At 43.2% G+C, this 19,125-nt stretch overlaps 1 protein-coding gene across 2 annotated transcripts in view; it reads left to right on the top strand.

The window, feature by feature from the left end:
- Window positions 1–1,464: 1,464 nt before the first annotated feature.
- Window positions 1,465–19,125, top strand: part of GABRA4 (gamma-aminobutyric acid type A receptor subunit alpha4) — a 62,724-nt gene continuing 45,063 nt past the window's right edge. Inside the window, exons 1-5 of one of the 2 annotated variants that reach the window (XM_041724095.1) lie at window positions 1,465–1,759; window positions 2,069–2,187; window positions 16,587–16,654; window positions 17,654–17,874; window positions 18,049–18,131. In XM_041724095.1, coding sequence (XP_041580029.1) covers window positions 1,674–1,759; window positions 2,069–2,187; window positions 16,587–16,654; window positions 17,654–17,874; window positions 18,049–18,131 — 577 coding nt within the window. In that variant the 5' untranslated portion in view covers window positions 1,465–1,673. The remainder of the gene's footprint in view (window positions 1,760–2,068; window positions 2,188–16,586; window positions 16,655–17,653; window positions 17,875–18,048; window positions 18,132–19,125) is intronic. The other variant, XM_041724096.1, reaches the window with a different exon arrangement.

Raw genomic sequence — 19,125 nt, 5'->3', positions numbered from 1 at the left:
AGATTGGAGAAACGATATAATGTGATATAATAATAATAAGATGTATTATCAGCTTTTCTGTGGAGAATCTATGGAAACAAATTATGCTTTCATGACATATATGGGAGTACACTAATATTTCCATTTTTTTTCCCCCAAGAGAGTAAGCTTGAATTCCATCCAAATTAATTAGGATGGATCTGAGAGCAAGCAATTCATTAATTTGTTTAATTGTTCTTTCAATAAATATTTATTATCCTTGTACTATGTGCCATGGACTGTAATAAGAGAAAAAATAAATACAGATAAATAATAATTACCGGGCCCAGACCCTGAGGGACTCTTTTAGAGAAGAATGATACCTATGGAATTTGCACGAAGTCTAGGAGGCCACCCGCTGTCATGCGAGCTCACCGCCGGCCCATCCGCACGTTGGCCTTCAGCAAGGCCTCCCCCTTGCAAAGATGTTAATCCGGATCTTGAAGCAAACCCAAGTAAACGGAGAAAACCCTAAAATTCCCTTGGCCTGACCGTTTTCCTATCAGGTCAACCCGCCAGAACAAGGTTCTAAACAGAATAGAACCCTTGGCGGTGACGGGTTCCACCAGGGAACCAACTTTTTGGAAATCCCGCGGGTCCCGGGGGCCCCGCGCGCGGCCTCCCACGTGCATCCGCCTCCGCGTGGAAGGCCCCGTCCCCGAGCCCACGAGCAGCGCCGCGGGAAGGTCCGCGGAGAGGGCTCCTCCGGGGTCGCCGGCGAACCAGGGGTCCCTGCGGGCTCACTGGTCTCCCCCTTCCCCGGCCCCCGCCTCGCGCCGCGCCCGCGCCCTCCACCCCCGCAGCGCTCAGCCCGGGGCGCCGGGGGCCGCAGGTGCGCGCGGGCGGGGCCGGACGGCGGGAACCCGCGAGGCACCTCCGCACCCGCAGCTCGGCGCCGGCCCCGCCCCGGGAGGGCCCCCCCACCCCCCACCCCCCACCCCCCCCAAGGTCGCGGCGCCCGTCCCCCGCCCCCCGGACGGGTCCGAAGCAGGTCCTGGGCGCTTCCCCGCGGGGACCCGCGCCCCAGCGGGAGGAGCGGGGCCCGGGGGGGGGTCAGTACCTGGTCCCCGGGGTCGCCCGTCCCCCGCCCCCGGGGACGGGTCCGAAGCAGGTCCTGGGCGCTTCCCGGGGGGACCCGCGCCCCGGCGGGAGGAGCAGAGGGTCAGTACTTCGTTCCCGGGGTCACCCGTCCCCCGCCCCCGCCCCCGGGGACGCGTCCCAAGCGGGTCCTGGGCGCTTCCCCAGGGGGACCCGCGCCCCGGCGGGAGGAGCGGGCCCGGGAGCAGCGGGCCGGGCTGCGCGGGGGGCGGGGCCGGCCCGCGGGGCAGGTGGGCGAGCGGCGGCGCGGGCCGCGGGGCCCCGGGAGGCGCGGGGAGCGGGCGCGGGGAGCGGGCGGGGGAGCCGCGCGGCGCGGCCGTCGGGAGCTCGGCGGGGAGCGGGGGGCGCGCGGCGGCAGGACCCGCCTCCCCCGGCCGCGTGCACACCCGCGCCCACCGCGGCTCGGGCCGGCAGAGCGCGGGCGAGTGTGAGCGCGGGCGAGTGTGAGCGCGAGTGCGCACGCCGCGGAGCCTCTGCCCTCGCCTCGCCTCGCACCCGCTCGGGGCCTCCGCGGAGCCCGGAACGTGGGCAGGCGGGAAGTATGGCAAGCTGCGAACATGGCCTCTGCCAGCAGGGTCCCCGCGATCGCCGCGTGCTGCCGGGTGGGCTTCGCGCTCCTGCCCGTCCTGTGCCTGGCGGCCTGGTGAGTCCCCCCGCCCCGAGGGCGCCCGGCCCCGCGCTCTCCGCCCTCCGCGCCGCGGGGCCGCCGCCGGGCTGCGGCCGCGTAGACGCCGACGGCCGCGGGGCGCCCTGCCCGGTGCCCCCCGCCCCCCCGCGCCCCCGCCCCCGCCCCCCCTGCGGCGCCGCGCACCCTCCGCGGGGGAGACAAGCCCGTTTCCACCTGTTAGGCGACCCGTTCCTAAAACGACCCCTTTCGCCTGTTTTTTTTCTGTGTGTGTTTTGGTTTTTTGTGTGTGTGTGTGCTTTTTTTTTTTTTTTCTTGCGTGTGCAGTTTAAACGAATCACCAGAACAGAACCAAAAGGAGGAGAAATTATGCCCGGAGAATTTTACCCGCATCCTGGACAGCTTGCTCGATGGTTATGACAACAGGCTGCGCCCTGGATTTGGGGGTAGGCGCGACCGCGGCCGCGCGTGTGTCCTTCCGTCCCTCGCGCCGCGCGCCTGTCCGTGTGTCTGCGGGACCGCGGTTACCCGGCCTCGGGTGCAGCCCTGCCAGCCCTCGCTGCCCCTGCCCCCCCCCCGCCCCCGCGACCTCCGCCAGGGCCGCCCCCGCCCCTCCCGGCCCCGCTGCAGGCGACGGAGGGGGAGCGGGAGGGGGAGGGGGACGGGGAGGCTCAAAACCGCGACCCCGGGCCGGCTGCCCAGCTGCTGCGCCCCCAGAAACGGCTTCTCTGCCCCCGCCGCCCTGCCCCGCGCAGGTTGCACTTGAGGCGACTGATCCCAAGTCCCCTGTCCTCCCACGTGGCACCTGTCCCTCTGCCAGAACCCCGCCGCCCTGCTCTACCTAGGACGGGAAACTGGGGCACGAGCTGCAGGCTCTGCTGGGGAGCCCAGGCCCTCCCTGCTCTCTTCCCCCGTGGGGTGGATTCTCACTTTCTGGGGGGACGTGGCATCGACTCTCCTCCTAAGACTCTGAAGTCCGAGGTGTTTTCAGCTTTATTTCTTCCCTAACTATTTATAGTGACTCTAGCAGAGGCGCATCCATTCACCGTCCTGTTGTTCTTTTTCATGTTCGTGTTCCCTTGGCTTATATAAGGAGCATTTGTGTGGCAAGCCTTGTGCTAGGCACCGCGTCCCCAGATCCTCCACAGAGGGTTCTTAGCCTCAAACCCCCGGCTCAGTCCAATGGAGAGAGAACCCGAGACTTCATCCCGAGTGTCAGCTCAGGTCTGCTGACCACCTTCTGGTCCCTTGTCTCTAACTACACTGAACTAGTTATCTACTGGGAGAGGAGTTGAACAAGACACTGGCTCTATCTTAAAGGAGCCTCCAGGAGTAGTTGCAACAGTAATAACCACTAATATTGTATTTATGTATTTGAGTTTTCATAAAGGGGAGGCATTTCATAAGGCATTACTGAGAGTAAGCTCTCACTACCCCCATTTTACAGATGAAGAGATTGAGGCTTGGGAAGTTAAGTAACCAGTTCAGGTTCACAGTCGGTAAGTGACATGGGCAGGATGTGACCCCAGGTCAGGGTGTCTATTTAAGAGACAAACTCGTGAAGATTGAGAGGGTATGGGATGCTGTGTGGCGAGCATCACAGGACAGGAGGTGCACAGGGAACATGAGGCTTCCTGTTGAGACTGTATAGGAGATGGGATGAGGAGGGAAAGGAAGAAATAAAAGGGATCAGGACATCCCACGAAAGAGAGAGTTACAGGGTCTCAGGTCTGAAAGAATGGTCAGAAATAAAAGCGAATTGGAGAGAGTGGAGCTGGACAGTTTTTCGGAGCCTGATTAGTCTGGTTCTTCTCATTTAACAAATGAGGACACCGAAGATTAGAAATGGAAAGTGATTTATACAGGGACACATAGCATATTAATGGTTGGCTGAAATCGGGTCTTCGGATCCCAAACTTCTTTCTGGATTTTACTGAGGAGGTTATAGGCGGCCATTGAGGATATTAATTGAGTTTTTGTGTGTTGACGGTGATAAATACGGATGAGAAGGATGAAAAGATTCTCCTAGTTCTTCTCACATTGCCTCTCCAGCAGTAGGATGCTCAGCACTGCATTTGCCTTCATGCAAATCTGAAAAGAAGCTTCCTTGCAGAAGTGAATCATTTGTCAATGCACGATCTCTCACAAGTGACTGGGAAATTATCACTTTATATCCAAAAAAGAATCTTGTGGAGAATATTTCAGATGATGTGATAGCGTCGAAGACTCTATTATATCAATAAAAGAGGATTTATCTGCCCATCAGGGTTTTAAACGTGACATTTTAAGTAAGGGGGGAAAAATAACAGAAATATCGAATCACATGTTTCAATATTTATTAGAGAATTGATGGACCTGAACATAAAGTGAAAAGTCATAACTGAAATGATACGGATTTATTATTAAATGGCGAAAGTTAAGGTAGCATCCTGTCCCATTGGTTATAAATACAAATATGACTCAAAAAGGAGGACTCCACTGTAGATGCATCCTTTTTACCCGCTACCCTCTCCCATAATACTATATAGACAATAAAATGAATGGGATCAATCTGTGTAAGCCACTACTAGATTTTGGCTAGCTGCAGTAGTGCTGAAGTGTCTCCAGGGCATTATTAGTCATCTTACCTGTCACCACCAAGTGATCTGCATTACCCACCTGCAGATACTTTGATAGTTTTATGGGAAGGGCTGAATTCACCTGACTTCAAGTGTGAGCAGTTGATTAATCAGTAAACATTTACTCTATAGCGCGGGTTTTTTTTTCTTACTCATAAATATTTGTGGTACATGCGATTTTTTAGAAATGGGCCATTCTCTGTAAATGCATAGCACACCAAAGTGACAGGGGGATAGTAATTCTCACCTGCAGAAACCGTGTAATCTGTTTACAGGATAAGTGAACATCACTGAAAATAATGGGAAAACTCATTCTTAGCACAGACTTTGGATACCGTAAGTTTGGTCCTTTCTCTGACACTTCAGCACTTTGTGGAAAGTTTGGCATTTTAAAAATAAAATGAAAACAATTCGGATTTTGACCAGTGTGCTATAAATACAGATTTACTTCCTGGTTCCTTTAATCCTACCTCTGCTTTTTGTAGAGCATTTACTTTATATCTGTTTATACAACTTAGCTGTGTTCCATTTAAAATAAAGCTAAAAGCAAAGATTTGAATTGAAATTGGATGGTTTGTGATTGCTCAGTAGGCCGGCAGGGGTTGGAATAGATTTGGAAACTAAATTACATATTTTTAACTCAGCAGCACAGCTTGCAACAGGGAAGTAAAAGGAACTGAAATGATTCTCTTCTTTTCATCCCTCCAGGGTCTCCTCTCCCTTGTCTCCCACGTTCTCCCATTGGAGAAGAAAAGGGGAAAAGGTGAGAAGAGAAGGAAGGAGGCACGGTGAGAGAAGCCAGATTGGGACTTCTGAAGGGGTATAGTTCTTTTGGCCTCTGATAAATCAGACTGCTGTCATCCTGAAGTAGCCCTCACCTGCTTAGAAGTGGCACACAGGTGAACCCTTCCACAAAACAGCTAGGAAGTCCTTCCCCTGTGCTCTTAACCACTTGCGACACTGTTATGCGGGCGCTGTCTTAAAAAAAAATGCATAGCTAAGGGATTAACCACCAGGAGACAGTTTAGGAAGTCGGCCCTTCACCACTTGAATTTATTGAGGGATTACACAAACCCTCGTGCATTTCCATCTTCTGAGGCTTCTGATCTGGAATAGTAAATACTTCAACGAGAGATCATTGCCTTAGAACATCTTCCACAACCTCTCTGAGATGGGAGCAGAGCGTGAGGTCAGTTTTGCAAGGTTGCTCGCCAGCATGGTGGGGCTTCACCCTGGTGAAGCTTGGAAACCTCTATAGTTTGGAAACCGTTTGGCATAAAATGTTTAATAAGATTGTCATAACGACACAACGAGATCAGCAGGGTGGGCATCGTCAGTGTGTTAGAGGGGGCTGAGAGAAGTGCCAATGAACTGCTCAGAACCCTAAAGCTACTAATAGGCCACGAACAGACTAGGGAGCTGCTGTGTTGCTACATCCACTTCCAAGGCTTTCTTCTGTCCTCCTGTTTACCAAGAGTGAAGTTTTCATTAACATTCTGGTTCCTAAGTAGGTTATTAAAATAAGCAAAACTACGTTTCCCCCCAAAGGAATGAAGCGAGAACTTTTATTCTAAAGCTTTAATAACATCTTAAAATGGAAAAGCAAATATAGAGAAGTACATACACTTAGGTAAATTTGGAATAATTTTCCCCCACAAATAAAAATACTCTTGCAATGTTTTCAGATGATCTGTATCCTAACCTAAAAATTAAATTAATGCATTAACCACATGCTAGCCATATTAATTGGAGGTCTACGGAGAATATGTATATAATTTAAATATCACCTACTACTTTTGTAAATATGTAGGCAAGAGAACACTTCAAATCCACAGGGCAACAGAAAAATGAAACTTCATCTCTTTTGAATTTGTCATTCTCAATTTATGCATTCAGTTGTTGAACCGATAGATTTTGAGACCACCGTGTAGAAACCACAGGAACAATGTGAGGTTGTAAAGATATTATTCTAAATCAGACACAGGCCCTTGTGAACTTTATAGCTAAGCAGTGCAGAGGGAGAAAAATAACAGAGAAACAAGGAAGATATGAAAGATGATGCTATGGAACAATCTAGTAGCATGATAAGACAGAGACTTAATTGGGTAAAGGGCCTGTCTCAGATACAGTGGGGAAGAAAGTCTTTTAAGTTGAGCCCTAAAGGGGACACATATGGAAAAGGCAAGCAAAAGTTGTTCTCAGGCAAGGAAAAACGAAAAAAAAAGAAAAAGCAAGTGTAAGGATTCTAAGACAGATGATAAGTTAGTGTGATTCAGACTGTGAAGGGAGCCTGGTGAAAGGGAGTTGCGGGAAGCTGGTAAGAAAGCCAGAGGAACAATCTCACAGGACTGGCTTGTTGTGGTAAGAAGAGGCCAGATCATGCAAGGTCCTTTGTACAAGAGTTTAGATCCTTCTTTTTTTTTTTTTTTTTTTTAAGATTTTATTTATTTATTCATTAGAGACACAGAGGCAGAGACACAGGCAGAGGGAGAAGCAGGCTCCCTGCAGGGAGCCCGATGTGGGACCCGATCCCAGGACTCCAGGATCACGCCCTGAGCCAAAGGCAGACGCTCAACCGCTGAGCCACTCAGGTGTCCCTAGATCCTTCTTTTAGTGAACCTGGAAGCCACTGGAGTTGTGTAGGTGGAGGCAATGACTTGGGGTGACTCAGATGGTAACATGATCCCTCTGGCTACTGCATAATAAGAAAGACTTAGATACAGACGTTGGGCAGTATTGGAAATGAAGAGACCAACGAAGAAGGGGTTTTTTGTTGTTGTTGTTGTTGTTAGGAGGGGGTGGTTCCCTTCAATAAGTCAAGGATGGCTCGGTGTAAAGGTAATAAATGTAGTAAAGAGAGATTTAGGTGGAAAAATGGAGATATATTTTGGAGGTATAATTCAACAAATAACTGGTGATGGATTTCATATGGGTGGTAAAGGAAAAGGAGAAGTAAAAAATGACTCCTGGGTTTTTATTTTGAGAAAACGAGTAGAGGATGGTGCTATTTAAATTAGGGAAGGGAGAAGAGACATGGGGGTGAAATCACGAAATCATGTGCAGATGTGTTAAGCTCAGAATACATAGGCAGAGTCCTAGTGGTTGTACATGTTTGGATATCGGACAAGAGTTTTGTCTGGAGATCTGCAAGAGGGTCACCAGCATATGGTGCTATGAGAACAGGTGCCTAGAGGAGAGTGGAAAGAGGGCAAAGAGCCCAGAACCAAGCCTCAAGGAGCATTGACAATTGAGGAAGGGCAGAAAATGTAGTTTTGTCAGAGGATGAAAAAGAGTAGACTGTATCGGTGGGCACTCAGAGAGCGTGAAGTTCTAGAAGTCAAGAAGAATGTCTTAGGAAGGAGGGATGAGAAGCCCCTGAAATTCTTCTAAGATTAAGTTAGATAGGGCTGGCCGCATGAGATGTTTCATTCCATTCGCTTTTCATCAACTACTTATTAATCCTGTACCATGTGCCCGGCGCTGCTCTAGGATGGCACCGGGGAGGCATGAGTAGCCACAAGAGATGCAGTTCCCTGCCTTCGTGAGCTGATAATGTAGTGAAAGAGACAGAAAATGAGCAACAGAAGTAAGTAAAATATAGAGTATCAGAAGCCGATACCTGCGATGGAGTAAGATAAAGCCGGGGAGGAATTGCGGTGTTACTAAAAGTAGTAGAGAAACTTCAATGAGAAGGTGATATTTTGAGCAATGATCCTAAGTAGGTAAAAGTAGAAGCCATGTTTGGGTTCGAAAGAATTGTATGTGCAAAAGTGCTAAGCGTGGAAGTCCGTGTGTGTACAGTAGAGTCTAACAGAACTGAAGAGTGAGAAGGGGTTGGCGTGATGCGAAGCTGAGGTTGTGTAAAGCTGTTACTCCTGGTCCTATCACAAGTGATTGGAGGGATTCCATCTGGGACAGACCCTGACCTGCCTAATTTTCTCTTTCTTTTTTCTTTTTTTGTTTAAATAAAGATTGTATTTATTTATTCATGAGAGACACAGAGGGAGGCAGAGACACAGGCGGAGGGAGAAGCAGGCTCCCCGTGGGGAGCCCGATGGGGGACTCGATCCTGGGGCCCTGGGAGCACAACCTGAGCCAAAGGCAGACGCTCAGCTGCTGAGCCACCTGGGTGCCCCTAATTTTCAAAGACTCACCTTGGTTGCTGTAGTGACGAATGAAAGTGCAGAGGGGTTTTCACAATTAAGGAGGCAAGCGATGACGGATGTCTTGACCAAGCTGGTGGCACAAAGCTTGTAACGCTGGAGGACGTGATCAGGTGCTCGCTGTGTTTCAAAGCTCTGCTCTGCTAATGACAGCTAGGAAGGTGGGGCGTGGGGAAAAGGGAGGTGTCCGACTCCAAAGTGTTTGACTTGAACACCTAGAAAAATAGAGTTGCCACAGTGTTGGCAACACTGAAGCAGATGAGGGGTGGGGAGGAACAATTTGTACATGGATGTCCTGACTTTGAAGTTGCCTAAGGGACATTAAGTGGAGATGGATCTGGAAAGCAGAGATGATTGTATGTCAATATATATGATATTTAAAGCCATAAGAGTACAGGGATCATCAAGAGATGAAAGATGATGGAGAAGAGGTTCAGGAAGAGAGCTGGGAAGTCCCCTGCACTGAGAGGTGGGAGGAGAGGAAGAGTCTCTGGCCCAGGAGGACTGAGGAGTGGCCTTGGAAGTAGGAGGAAGCTCTCAGAGGGCGCATACTGGATGTTAAGTGAAAAAGAGGAGATGGAATTGATCATTTACTTCCTACTGCTCCAGACAGATTAGGAAAGATAACATGGAACTGGTCACTGCATTTAGCAACACCCACCTCTTGGGTGCTTTTGACAAGAGCAGCTTCAGTAGCTGCTGGGTCTGGGAGTCTGACTGGGGGGGAGGAGGAGTCTCTGGACATTTGACAGGGGAGCAGAGAAACGGGCTGGTAAAGGGAAGGAGCAGTGGGATCCAGACAGCTTCTTCAAAAATGGGTGAAATTAAGTTATTTTTTTAAAGTCCGTGTTAACAATGCCATAGAGAGGGAAGATTGATGGTATTGAAAGGAATTTTAGTGGATCCTGAGCCTGAAAACCAGGTTGTAACAGATGATAGAGTGGATAGAAAAGGAAGAATTAGAGGCCGTGTGTATGGGTTTTGTTTTCTTCCCCAAGAAGTTCAGAATGTGAAGGGGAAGAGAAAGAGGGAAGGCTGCCTTCTTTTAAGATAAGAAATATCAGAATACATCTGTGTGCTACTGGAATAATCTAGTAAGGGGTAATTAATATTACAGAAGAGGGAAGGGGTAACGGAAAGAAAAATGCCCTTGAGCAGACTAGAGGCTGCGGAACCCCAGAGCACAAATTTACTTTCTTATTTTCTTGGTTTAGCACCAAAGAGGTTTTCTTTACCAAAGAGGTAAAGAAAATTTGCATTTTCTTTAGGGCGAGGATATTTGGTATTTCCCCAAATAGGCGCTGTACGATCTAGATATGGGCTACTCGTAACCTTATGGATATTCAGATGAGATTTCGCTGGGTTGTTAGTTTTCTTTAAGGTGAAAAATACATCAGCTTGCCTCATATTCCCGTCTAGGCCTTTTTATTGTATTTATTTTTGAAAGCCTCTTGTGTGCAGGATTGGATTCTGAATTAACAATACTTGTTTAACAATTACTGTCATTATTGGTCTGCACATAACCTTCTTTTTATCCACCCACCCATCTATTCATTCATCCCTTGTAACGTCATCACAGTTCAATATTAAACTGCATGACAGTGACAACTTTTATCCTGCTAGGTGGTCTCCCTCAGCCTCTCTTCCTGTCTGCCCTGCCCACGTAACTATCATTCTGAGTCCTTTCTAAATTCTCTTAATAGTTTTTCTTTGAATATCATTTTAGCTCAACTTAAAAAAAAATTAAATTACAAAAATGCAATGGTTTTGAGCATGTTATATATTAGCCTTTGGTGGCTTTTTTTTCCCCACTTAATTGTGTATTGCTAAGATTCATTCTTGCTGTTGCATATTGCTATAGATCATTCATTTGACGGCTGTGTGATATTTCCACTTCATAGGAACCAGTTTATTCATCTTCTCTGTTGGCAGTAGGCATTTTGCTTATTTCCAAGATTGTGTTGCTGTGAATATTCTGGCCCAAATTTCCTGCTGTAAATGTGCAAAAGTTTCTTTTGCATATATATCCAGGAACGGATTTTTCTGGATCTTAGTGTAAGTGGGAGTTTGACTTGATGAGATAATGCCAAACTGTTTTCTGTGGTGGTTTTACAAATTCAAACTCTCATTTACAATGAATATGAGATTCAGGATCCACAAAACCTTCAACTATATATATATATATAATTGAATATATTATATATGTATATTGTTAAGTATATTATATATATTTTTGAATATATTATATATTATTGAGTATATCATATGTTATTGAATACATGATATATAATTGAGTAGTTATATATTATTTATATTATATATATTTGAGCATATTATATATATTATTGGATATGTTATATATTATTGAGCATATTATTTATCATTGAATATGTTATATATTATTGAGTATATTATATATATCATTGAATAAATGTATAGAACTTGAAATGGCATTTGATTGTGAAATAATTAGAATTTTCTGATTTCTAATGTGAACATCTTTTCAAACCTTTATTGCCTATAAGAATTTTCCTTCTGTGAATAGCATTTTCATCTTTTGCCCATATTTCATTTTTTTTAAACACTCTTGTTATTTATTTAAGTACTGTAATCATTTAAAAAGTTGACCTGGATTGGTAGGAGGATCAGAGGACATAGGAAGCACTAATCTTTGATGTTATCTAAGTAAAACTTTCTTTTTCCTCTGTGATATCAATAGATATCTCTTCTTTGTTTACTCTGCAGGAAGGCTAGTCTTTCTTTCTTTCTTTCTTTCTTTCTTTCTTTCTTTCTTTCTTTTTCTTTCTTTTTGTTTCTTTGGTGACAAACAAAATTAGGTATTTCCTTAAGCATATCACTCAAGAATCCTTGTTGTTATTGTACCTCCTCAGTACTTTAAGTCTCTTGATTTTTAGAAACACAACAGCAGTGTTTTGTAAGATGTAGCTGGATGCGTGAATTTAGGTGGATAAGAAACCAGAAATACGTCCTCAAATACGTAGCTGGGGACACAGTATGAACAAGGATGACATGTTTCAGTATTAGCAAGACATCTAAGGTCTTTCTCCTGGTTTTACAGCAAATTGGACACTGTTATTGGAGAAGAAATTAAATCCTTATATCCTTAAGTTAGCAGTGAGTGGAAAATCATCTGATACATTGTAAATTGTTTTCCTACTTTCCACCCAAGTTAGATTCGGTACTGAGATGGGAATATTCCTCTGAATTTCATCTTGGCAGTCTTGGCTCTGTCTTTCAAAGACTATAGAAGATCACTTTGCTTTACAAAATGCCAAATACATTTTGGGGATTAAAAACGTTTCCCTATTACCCAAGAAGTAGGATTTTTAAAATAAAATATGTCTCTGATGTTACACAAATGCATATAACATTATGAGAAGTCCTTCCAAGCCCCAAATTATCTGGTTTCTATGTAATTATGCTCTTAGTAAGGTTGATTTGAACGTCCTAAACAGTAGCGTTAGAGGAAGCGTCTCTAAGAATTAATCTTAATTACATAGCGACCATTATTCATAGAAAACTGATTTATTGGAAACCTATTACATTTAAGGCCTGAGATTAGTTCTGGGAAAGGATACAAATATAAATAAGACACATTTTCTGCTTTAATCAGGAAATATTTTTAGCTTAACTGGTGTAACGGATGAATCCAAGTAATTTTTCTTTTGGGGAAGTTTTAAAATCACTAGTGAGATGATATTAAGAACATGAACACATACTTATTCACCACCTAGTATGTGCAAAGCACTATGCTAGTTGGGAACTTCAAAGAGGATTAAGATTCCATCTTTGCTGTTAAGGGAAGAAAGACTCAAATAAGCTATAATAAGATAAGAGCAAAGGCATGGAAAGAACTGCAAGAACATAGCTCAGAAACCACGCATAAACAGAATTTAGGAAATTTAGATATGGTATGTTATGCAAGAGATAGGAAATTATATAAGCCATTAATTATTGGTTTATTATTTAGTGATAACATTAGCATAGCCAAGCGAGAATGTACTTGGGAGATCAGTACAAGGGGGTTAGAATTCTGGCTCTGGCACATGATATTTAAATTCTGTGAGCTCAGTTTCCAGATCCAGAAAATTCTCATGATAATATCACCCTTGGAGGGTGTTGTGAGAGTTAAATGAAATAGTATATGGAAAGACGCTGGTGTCCTGCCTGGCACATGGTAGGCCTTCATTAAATAGAATTATTGTATCTCTGATTATTGCTCTTTGGAAACAAAAACCTGTTCCCTTTGAGCCAGCATGCCCTCTGTTCACACTCCATCCCCACTGTTGCATTCCTAGGGTAGGCCACCATCATGTCTCCTAGCGTAGGCCACCACCATGTCTCCTAGGGTAGGCCACTGTCATGTCTCCTAGGGTAGGCCACCATCATTTCTTTAGGCTAGTATGGTTGCCTCTTAGAAGAGACCTTCTGCTCCACTTGCCTCCCTATCATTTACTAGCCAGACAACCGCCAGAGTGATTTTATAAAAGACATAATTTAGATCACATAATTTCCTTACTTCAAACTCTTGATGGCTTTCCAATGATTAAGGGATAAAAATCAAACTTCTTCACAGCCTAAGGCAGAATTATACTGAATATCAAAGGAAGAGAACTTTTGGGAAAGAACAGAAGGTAATTCTTTCTTTTGTATCTCTCTATTCTTCTGCTTGGGCTGCCAAAACAAAATACCCCAGACAGAGTGGCTCACAGGATAGCGAGATCAAGGTGTTAGCAAGGCTTAGCTTCTTCCGAGTCCTCTCCCCTTTGCTCTGGGTGGGTATCTTCTCCGTCTTCACGTGGCCTTTCAACTGTGTGTTCCTGTGTCCTAATCTCCTCTTCTTTTAAGGGCACCAGTTACATTGGATTAGAGCCCATCCCAGTGACCTCATTTTAACGTGATTCCCTTTTTAAAAGACCCCAACTCCAAATACAGTCATGTTCTGAGGAATGGGGGGTTAGGACTTCAACATGTGAATTTGGGAAGAACTCAATTCAGCCCATCCCAACCTCTCCATGTGCTGCCCATCTGTCACCAGGATTTCTACAAGTTCTTTTCCATGAAGTTATGACAGCTGTTACTCTAACACGTATTCTAAGTATGTTGCTTGGAAGATGCCCCTTTAGAATATGGGCTCAGGGGTAGGTCTCTGTCCCACTGACTCTGCTTTTCATTCTTTTTATGTGGTTTTCATTTTGTAGCCTTCTCTTCCTTACCTGCTTTGCACCAGCCTTACCGGCCTCCTTTCTAGTCCCTGAACTCACCAAGATCCCTCCTGCCTCTGAGCTTTTACCCTGAAGTATTTTATGCCTGGAATGCAATGGTCTCTGCTCTTCCAGTGGCAAATGCCCACCCTCCACGTCTCAGTTTAAAAGTTACCGCCTTGAAGCCTGGCTCACAAATCGAGGCTTTCCCAGTCTCTTGTTCAATTACCAGCCTGTGTTGTACCTCTTAGGAATGAAAAGATTCTTCCATTTAGTTTATTATTTATACTCAGTCTCCTCTGATAGCATATTCACTTTCGGAGACAGGGAATTTATTTTTATTTAATTTCATTTTTTTCAAATTTTTATTTAAATTCTAGTTAGTCAACATATAGTGTAGTATTGCTTTCAGGAGTAGAATTTAGTGGTTCATTACCTACACGAAGCACCCGGCGAGACTGGGAACTCTTACGTCTTGTTTACCACGGTGGCACCAGGCCTACTATGGGATCTGACCGGCAGCAGGTGCTCACTTGATTAATGTTTATTGAGTGAGTGTCCAAGTGAAATCCCTTTACCAATCGTGTATCTGTAGACTCTCACTTAATCTCAAAGCCCAATATGATCATGTAAAGCAAATACTGAATAATATCATACTGAATAATATCACAGACTAATGAAACAAGACTAAGATTGTAATTCTGAACACTAATATTTTTCAAGAACCATTAAGAAAGTATTATGTAAGGTTTTGAAAATACCTGTTATTCACTATAAGTTAAGTAATTGAATTTAAATAAAATAGGTAAAACAAAAAGAGAAAACACCCATCATTATCATGGAATCATTGTAACTACAAGAATTAGCATAACCCCACACACCTTAAAATAAATTTGTAAGCAAAAATATCATTGGCCTAATTCTTCTACATGTCCCTCGCTCTCATTGAATATCTATGGTATTAATGTTTTACAGGACATAGTTTGGTAAATACTGTTCTAGAAATTGGATGAACACTGTAAACTAGAATAAAGCGAACTGCATCACTGTTGTTGTGAAGAAACTAGCAGAGTGACTTGTGCCACTCTTGAACCACTTTGTGCCACTCTTGAACCACTTTGAATCAATTCACCAAGAAGTGAATAGGTCTGACTTGTAGGAGAGTTTATCTTATCTAAAGTTCAACACATATTACCATCTTCTTGGATTGCCTGTCTATTCCTGGAATATTTTGGCTTAATGAGCTTATGACCATCATATTTTTGTTGTTGTTTACAATTGTTCATTCAAATAAAAATCCAGTTAACTTCTCACACTTATTTTTATCTGTTTACCTAATTTTTAATTGTATCTTATTTATCTGTTTTCCAAAGTGTGTGTGTGGTTATTCTTTTTGAAATGAAAGCTCACGATAGATCAATCTAATCTATACCTTTACTTTTGCTGTACTTACAAAGGATATATTTTTCTTAGGATACTTATTTAAGAGGGAGAAATATTCTGATTCATTTCTATGAAGATAACTTTAAACCTAGGGCATTAAGCCACACCAACTGCTCTTTGTCTTTTTTTTTTTCCTTTTTTGGGCATAAATCCAATTGCCCAACCAGTATCCAAAGGAAATAGTCCATCTTGATAACAGATGTTATGCTTTCCAGTACAGAATATCTACCTCCTGGCCAAACAATGGTATCAACCATCATTTAAGGAAATGATGTTGAAGAGGGCAGCAATTTTTAATTTTTATTAGTAATAAAAAGGTATGTATAATAATAACAACTATCATTATTGAGTGTACTATATTCTAGAGACTGGTACTAAGTCATTTACATTTATTATTTCAATTAATACTCATTAAAACCTTTACCTATTAGGATTCATGACTTGACTAAGATCGTATATTTAATAAGTGTGAGAGCCAAATTTAAATTCCACAATTCCTGATTTTAAGCACATACTAAACCAAGATTGTGACCATTTTCCTTTGTCTAGAATCTGTGTCAGTCCCGTTGTCATGATGCCCTCCCTTCTTTTCTGCCAAACACACCCACATGTTTGTTTCCGAACCAGTCTTATTAAGGCCTAGGAAGGATCTCAGTAGTGGCGGGTATCAGAAGCAAAGAGAAACTACTACTTAATAAGTACTCTCATAAGAGAGTCACTGTGTTCAGGGTCTTATATGAACAATTTCATTTGATCTCTATCAACAGTCTTGCCTGATGTGTGTGGTTGCTGCTTTTGAGAGATTCAATAGCCTGCCCAAGATCAAACAGCTAGTAGGTGGCAAGAAGTGAATAGGTCTGACTTGTAGGAGAGTTTATCTTTGATCTCAGTCACCAGTGGACGGTCTGCCTATTGTTAAAGGTGACATGAATCATTTTTGTGTTTAGGTTATTTCCCAGAATTCTCAGCTCTCCAAAGATGCATCCCTTACAACCATTCGAGTTTATCTCCTTCTCACTCTCGTGGCTAAGTTCCCTCTTCTTAATAGCTTGCTTCTCTACTAACGGCCAATCAGATGATGGACTATAAAAAAATTACAAAGTCTAAAAGCTTTTGTTTCCTGCGCTACCTGTCGTAACAGTGCCCAAAGGTGATGTATCTTTGAAGAAACAAGTTTCCCCTAAATAACTGGGTTTTATTTTTGTTATTTTTTCCCCGTAAACACTGCTTTCTGATTCTGTTCTTTTGTCTACATTTTTTTTGTAGAAATGCATTATCTCACTGAAAATTTAAGATGCCCATAAAAACACATCATATCTGTATTTACTCTTTAATTATCCTCCTTGCCTGTAAAATTGGTAATTTTTTTCACTCTTACTTACTTCATACCTACTAGGTCCTGTTACAGAAGTAAAAACTGACATATATGTCACCAGCTTTGGACCTGTCTCTGATGTTGAAATGGTAGGTATTTGGGAAATTTAATGTACCTCTTGAGGTTTGAAGAAAACATGGAGAAGAGAGGGCAATTAATATTTATCTTGTTGTTAATCACACACAGCTAGAAAGTCAAAGAACTGCCCAATTAGTCTCAAAAGCTTATAAGGAGTATGACATTGAATTTGCATTTCTAACATTTGACTATTTTGTGGTTTGGAGTCATTCTCAAGAAAGAAGAGAACTTTCCTGTTACTAGTCTCCATGGCACCACCTTTTATGTAGTGATTTTTTTCCTTAGAAAAATCACTGAAGAGGAGAAAATTGAAGAATATAATTAGTTTTTGTAGGAAACTATACTGTAGTCCTAATTGCATTTAGTATTCCATGTTGGCCCAAATGCTCACTCCCTGCCCCCACCCAACCCCTTCTTGCCCTGCCTTTCTCATGCTCAAAGAGGTTAGAACACCAAACACTGGTCAGGATGAACTCGTCCATTCAGTTGTGCCCTCTACTAGTAAATACAAGTAGTTTAAAGGTCAGAGGGCCTACTTTACCTTTTCCCTTGACCTAAGGCTTCTGGGCTAACTTTAATAAATTCTGTGAATATAAAATTGCTTTTTACATATTTTACTTTGTCTTAGAGATGCTTGCAATTTTATGATTAATTATGAAATGATATTTGTTACACTTTTACTAATTTTTCTACCTGGTCTAAAGTACAACTGTAATTACCTGGTGCTGGCAGTTTTATTAAATTATAGTAATTACTCTTGAATGATTCATGTGTATGGTAATTTACTTATCTAATAAAGTAGAAGATTAAGGTATCAAGATGGACAAAACATGCTTTAATTGCTGAGAATCTTTTAGCTCCACTGGTTTAAGAAAATTTCTGCTTCTATTAATTTAGGTTTTTTTGGGGGTAGTTTTTTTCTTTTTATGAGTGGGAAGGAGACTAGAATTTAATGCATATTTATGTGTAGTTGTCTGTGATTTGAATATGTCACAAACTAATTTCCCTAGGAATACACAATGGATGTGTTCTTCAGACAGACGTGGATTGACAAAAGACTAAAATATGATGGCCCAATTGAAATTTTGAGATTGAACAATATGATGGTAACAAAAGTATGGACCCCTGATACTTTCTTCAGGAATGGAAAGAAATCTGTTTCACATAATATGACAGCTCCAAATAAGCTTTTTAGAATTATGAGAAATGGCACTATTTTATACACAATGAGGTAGTCATTTTTTTCTTTCTCCTCCTTCACTTTTTGTGCTTTTTTCCATTCTTTCCTCCTTCCCTTTCTCTCTCCTTCTGTCGTTCCTCCCTTCTTCCCATCTTTCTCATTTTAGGCGTCCTTAAGAACATTTTTAAAGTGAGAGTTAATTTTAATTGCATTTTTCCACTATAGACTCACCATAAGTGCAGAGTGTCCCATGAGATTGGTGGATTTCCCCATGGATGGTCATGCATGCCCTTTGAAATTTGGAAGTTGTAAGTTACAATACAAATATTCTTAGAATTATTATTATCTAATGCAAGCTAATACTTACATATGTGTGTGATTTCCCATTATCCGTTTAAATCATTGTTGATGGCAACTCTCCCAAGATTTTACTTTTAAGAGACTATTCCAACCCCTTTTCCAAAAGCCAAAAAAATCTATATGTACAGCTAGCCCAGGTAGACTGACTTGTTGATAATAGGTTGGTGGTCAGTGGTGAATTTAGGGACCTTTAAAGCCCATGTGTCGGTGGTGTGACAAAGAAAGTGCAAAGGATTTTTAGTGGGGAAGGGAGTAATTGAGCAGTGTCTGTTACAAGCAGACTCCTTTATGGCAGATTTGAAGAAAGGTGAGGGAAGTTTCAGGGTTTCTTGAAAGGACAAGGGTTAGAGTAATATCAGCAGCACTGTTAGTATCGAAGTGGCTGAAGCACGATGAAAGCATAGCAGGAGACATAGTCTGATATATAGACAGCCGGATAATATACTGCCTTATAGACCACATTTAAGGAGTTTGGATTCCCATGCAAACGCTACAGAAAGCCCTTGGGGCGTTTTGCTTGGAGATTTGGCATTCTTTGACTGACATTTTACAATTTCATTTCAGCTTTTCTATGGAGAATGGATTGTAGGGAGGTTAGAGTAGAAGCAGAGAAGAGTTGGAGGCTATTGCTTTGGTACATCAGAGATGGTGGTGGCTTAGACAAGGACCCTACCAGAGGAGAAGCTGGGAGGTGGGTAAATTGGGCATATTTTGAGGAGGTGAAGGCAAGCAGGTGAAATGAATGGGTAGAAAAGAGTATGAAACTCTTTCCCCCTAAGCTCCCTTCTCTGAGATGGCAGAAAAATGAGATTGCCTCTTCTAATGTCTGCCTCAAATCATTTGATTCAATCAGAATCTACCAAAAATAGGTGCTGGCTTTTACTATTGCTTCAGATCCTTAGTGCACTGATTGTGAAACTCTTGGCTGCTATTACCGTTGCT

This window comes from Vulpes lagopus, chromosome 12 (genome assembly GCF_018345385.1).
Source record: "Vulpes lagopus strain Blue_001 chromosome 12, ASM1834538v1, whole genome shotgun sequence".
Taxonomy (NCBI): Eukaryota; Metazoa; Chordata; class Mammalia; order Carnivora; family Canidae; genus Vulpes; species Vulpes lagopus.
The sequence above is the reverse complement of the archived record's forward strand: the minus strand, read 5'-3'. Positions and strand labels throughout refer to the sequence as shown.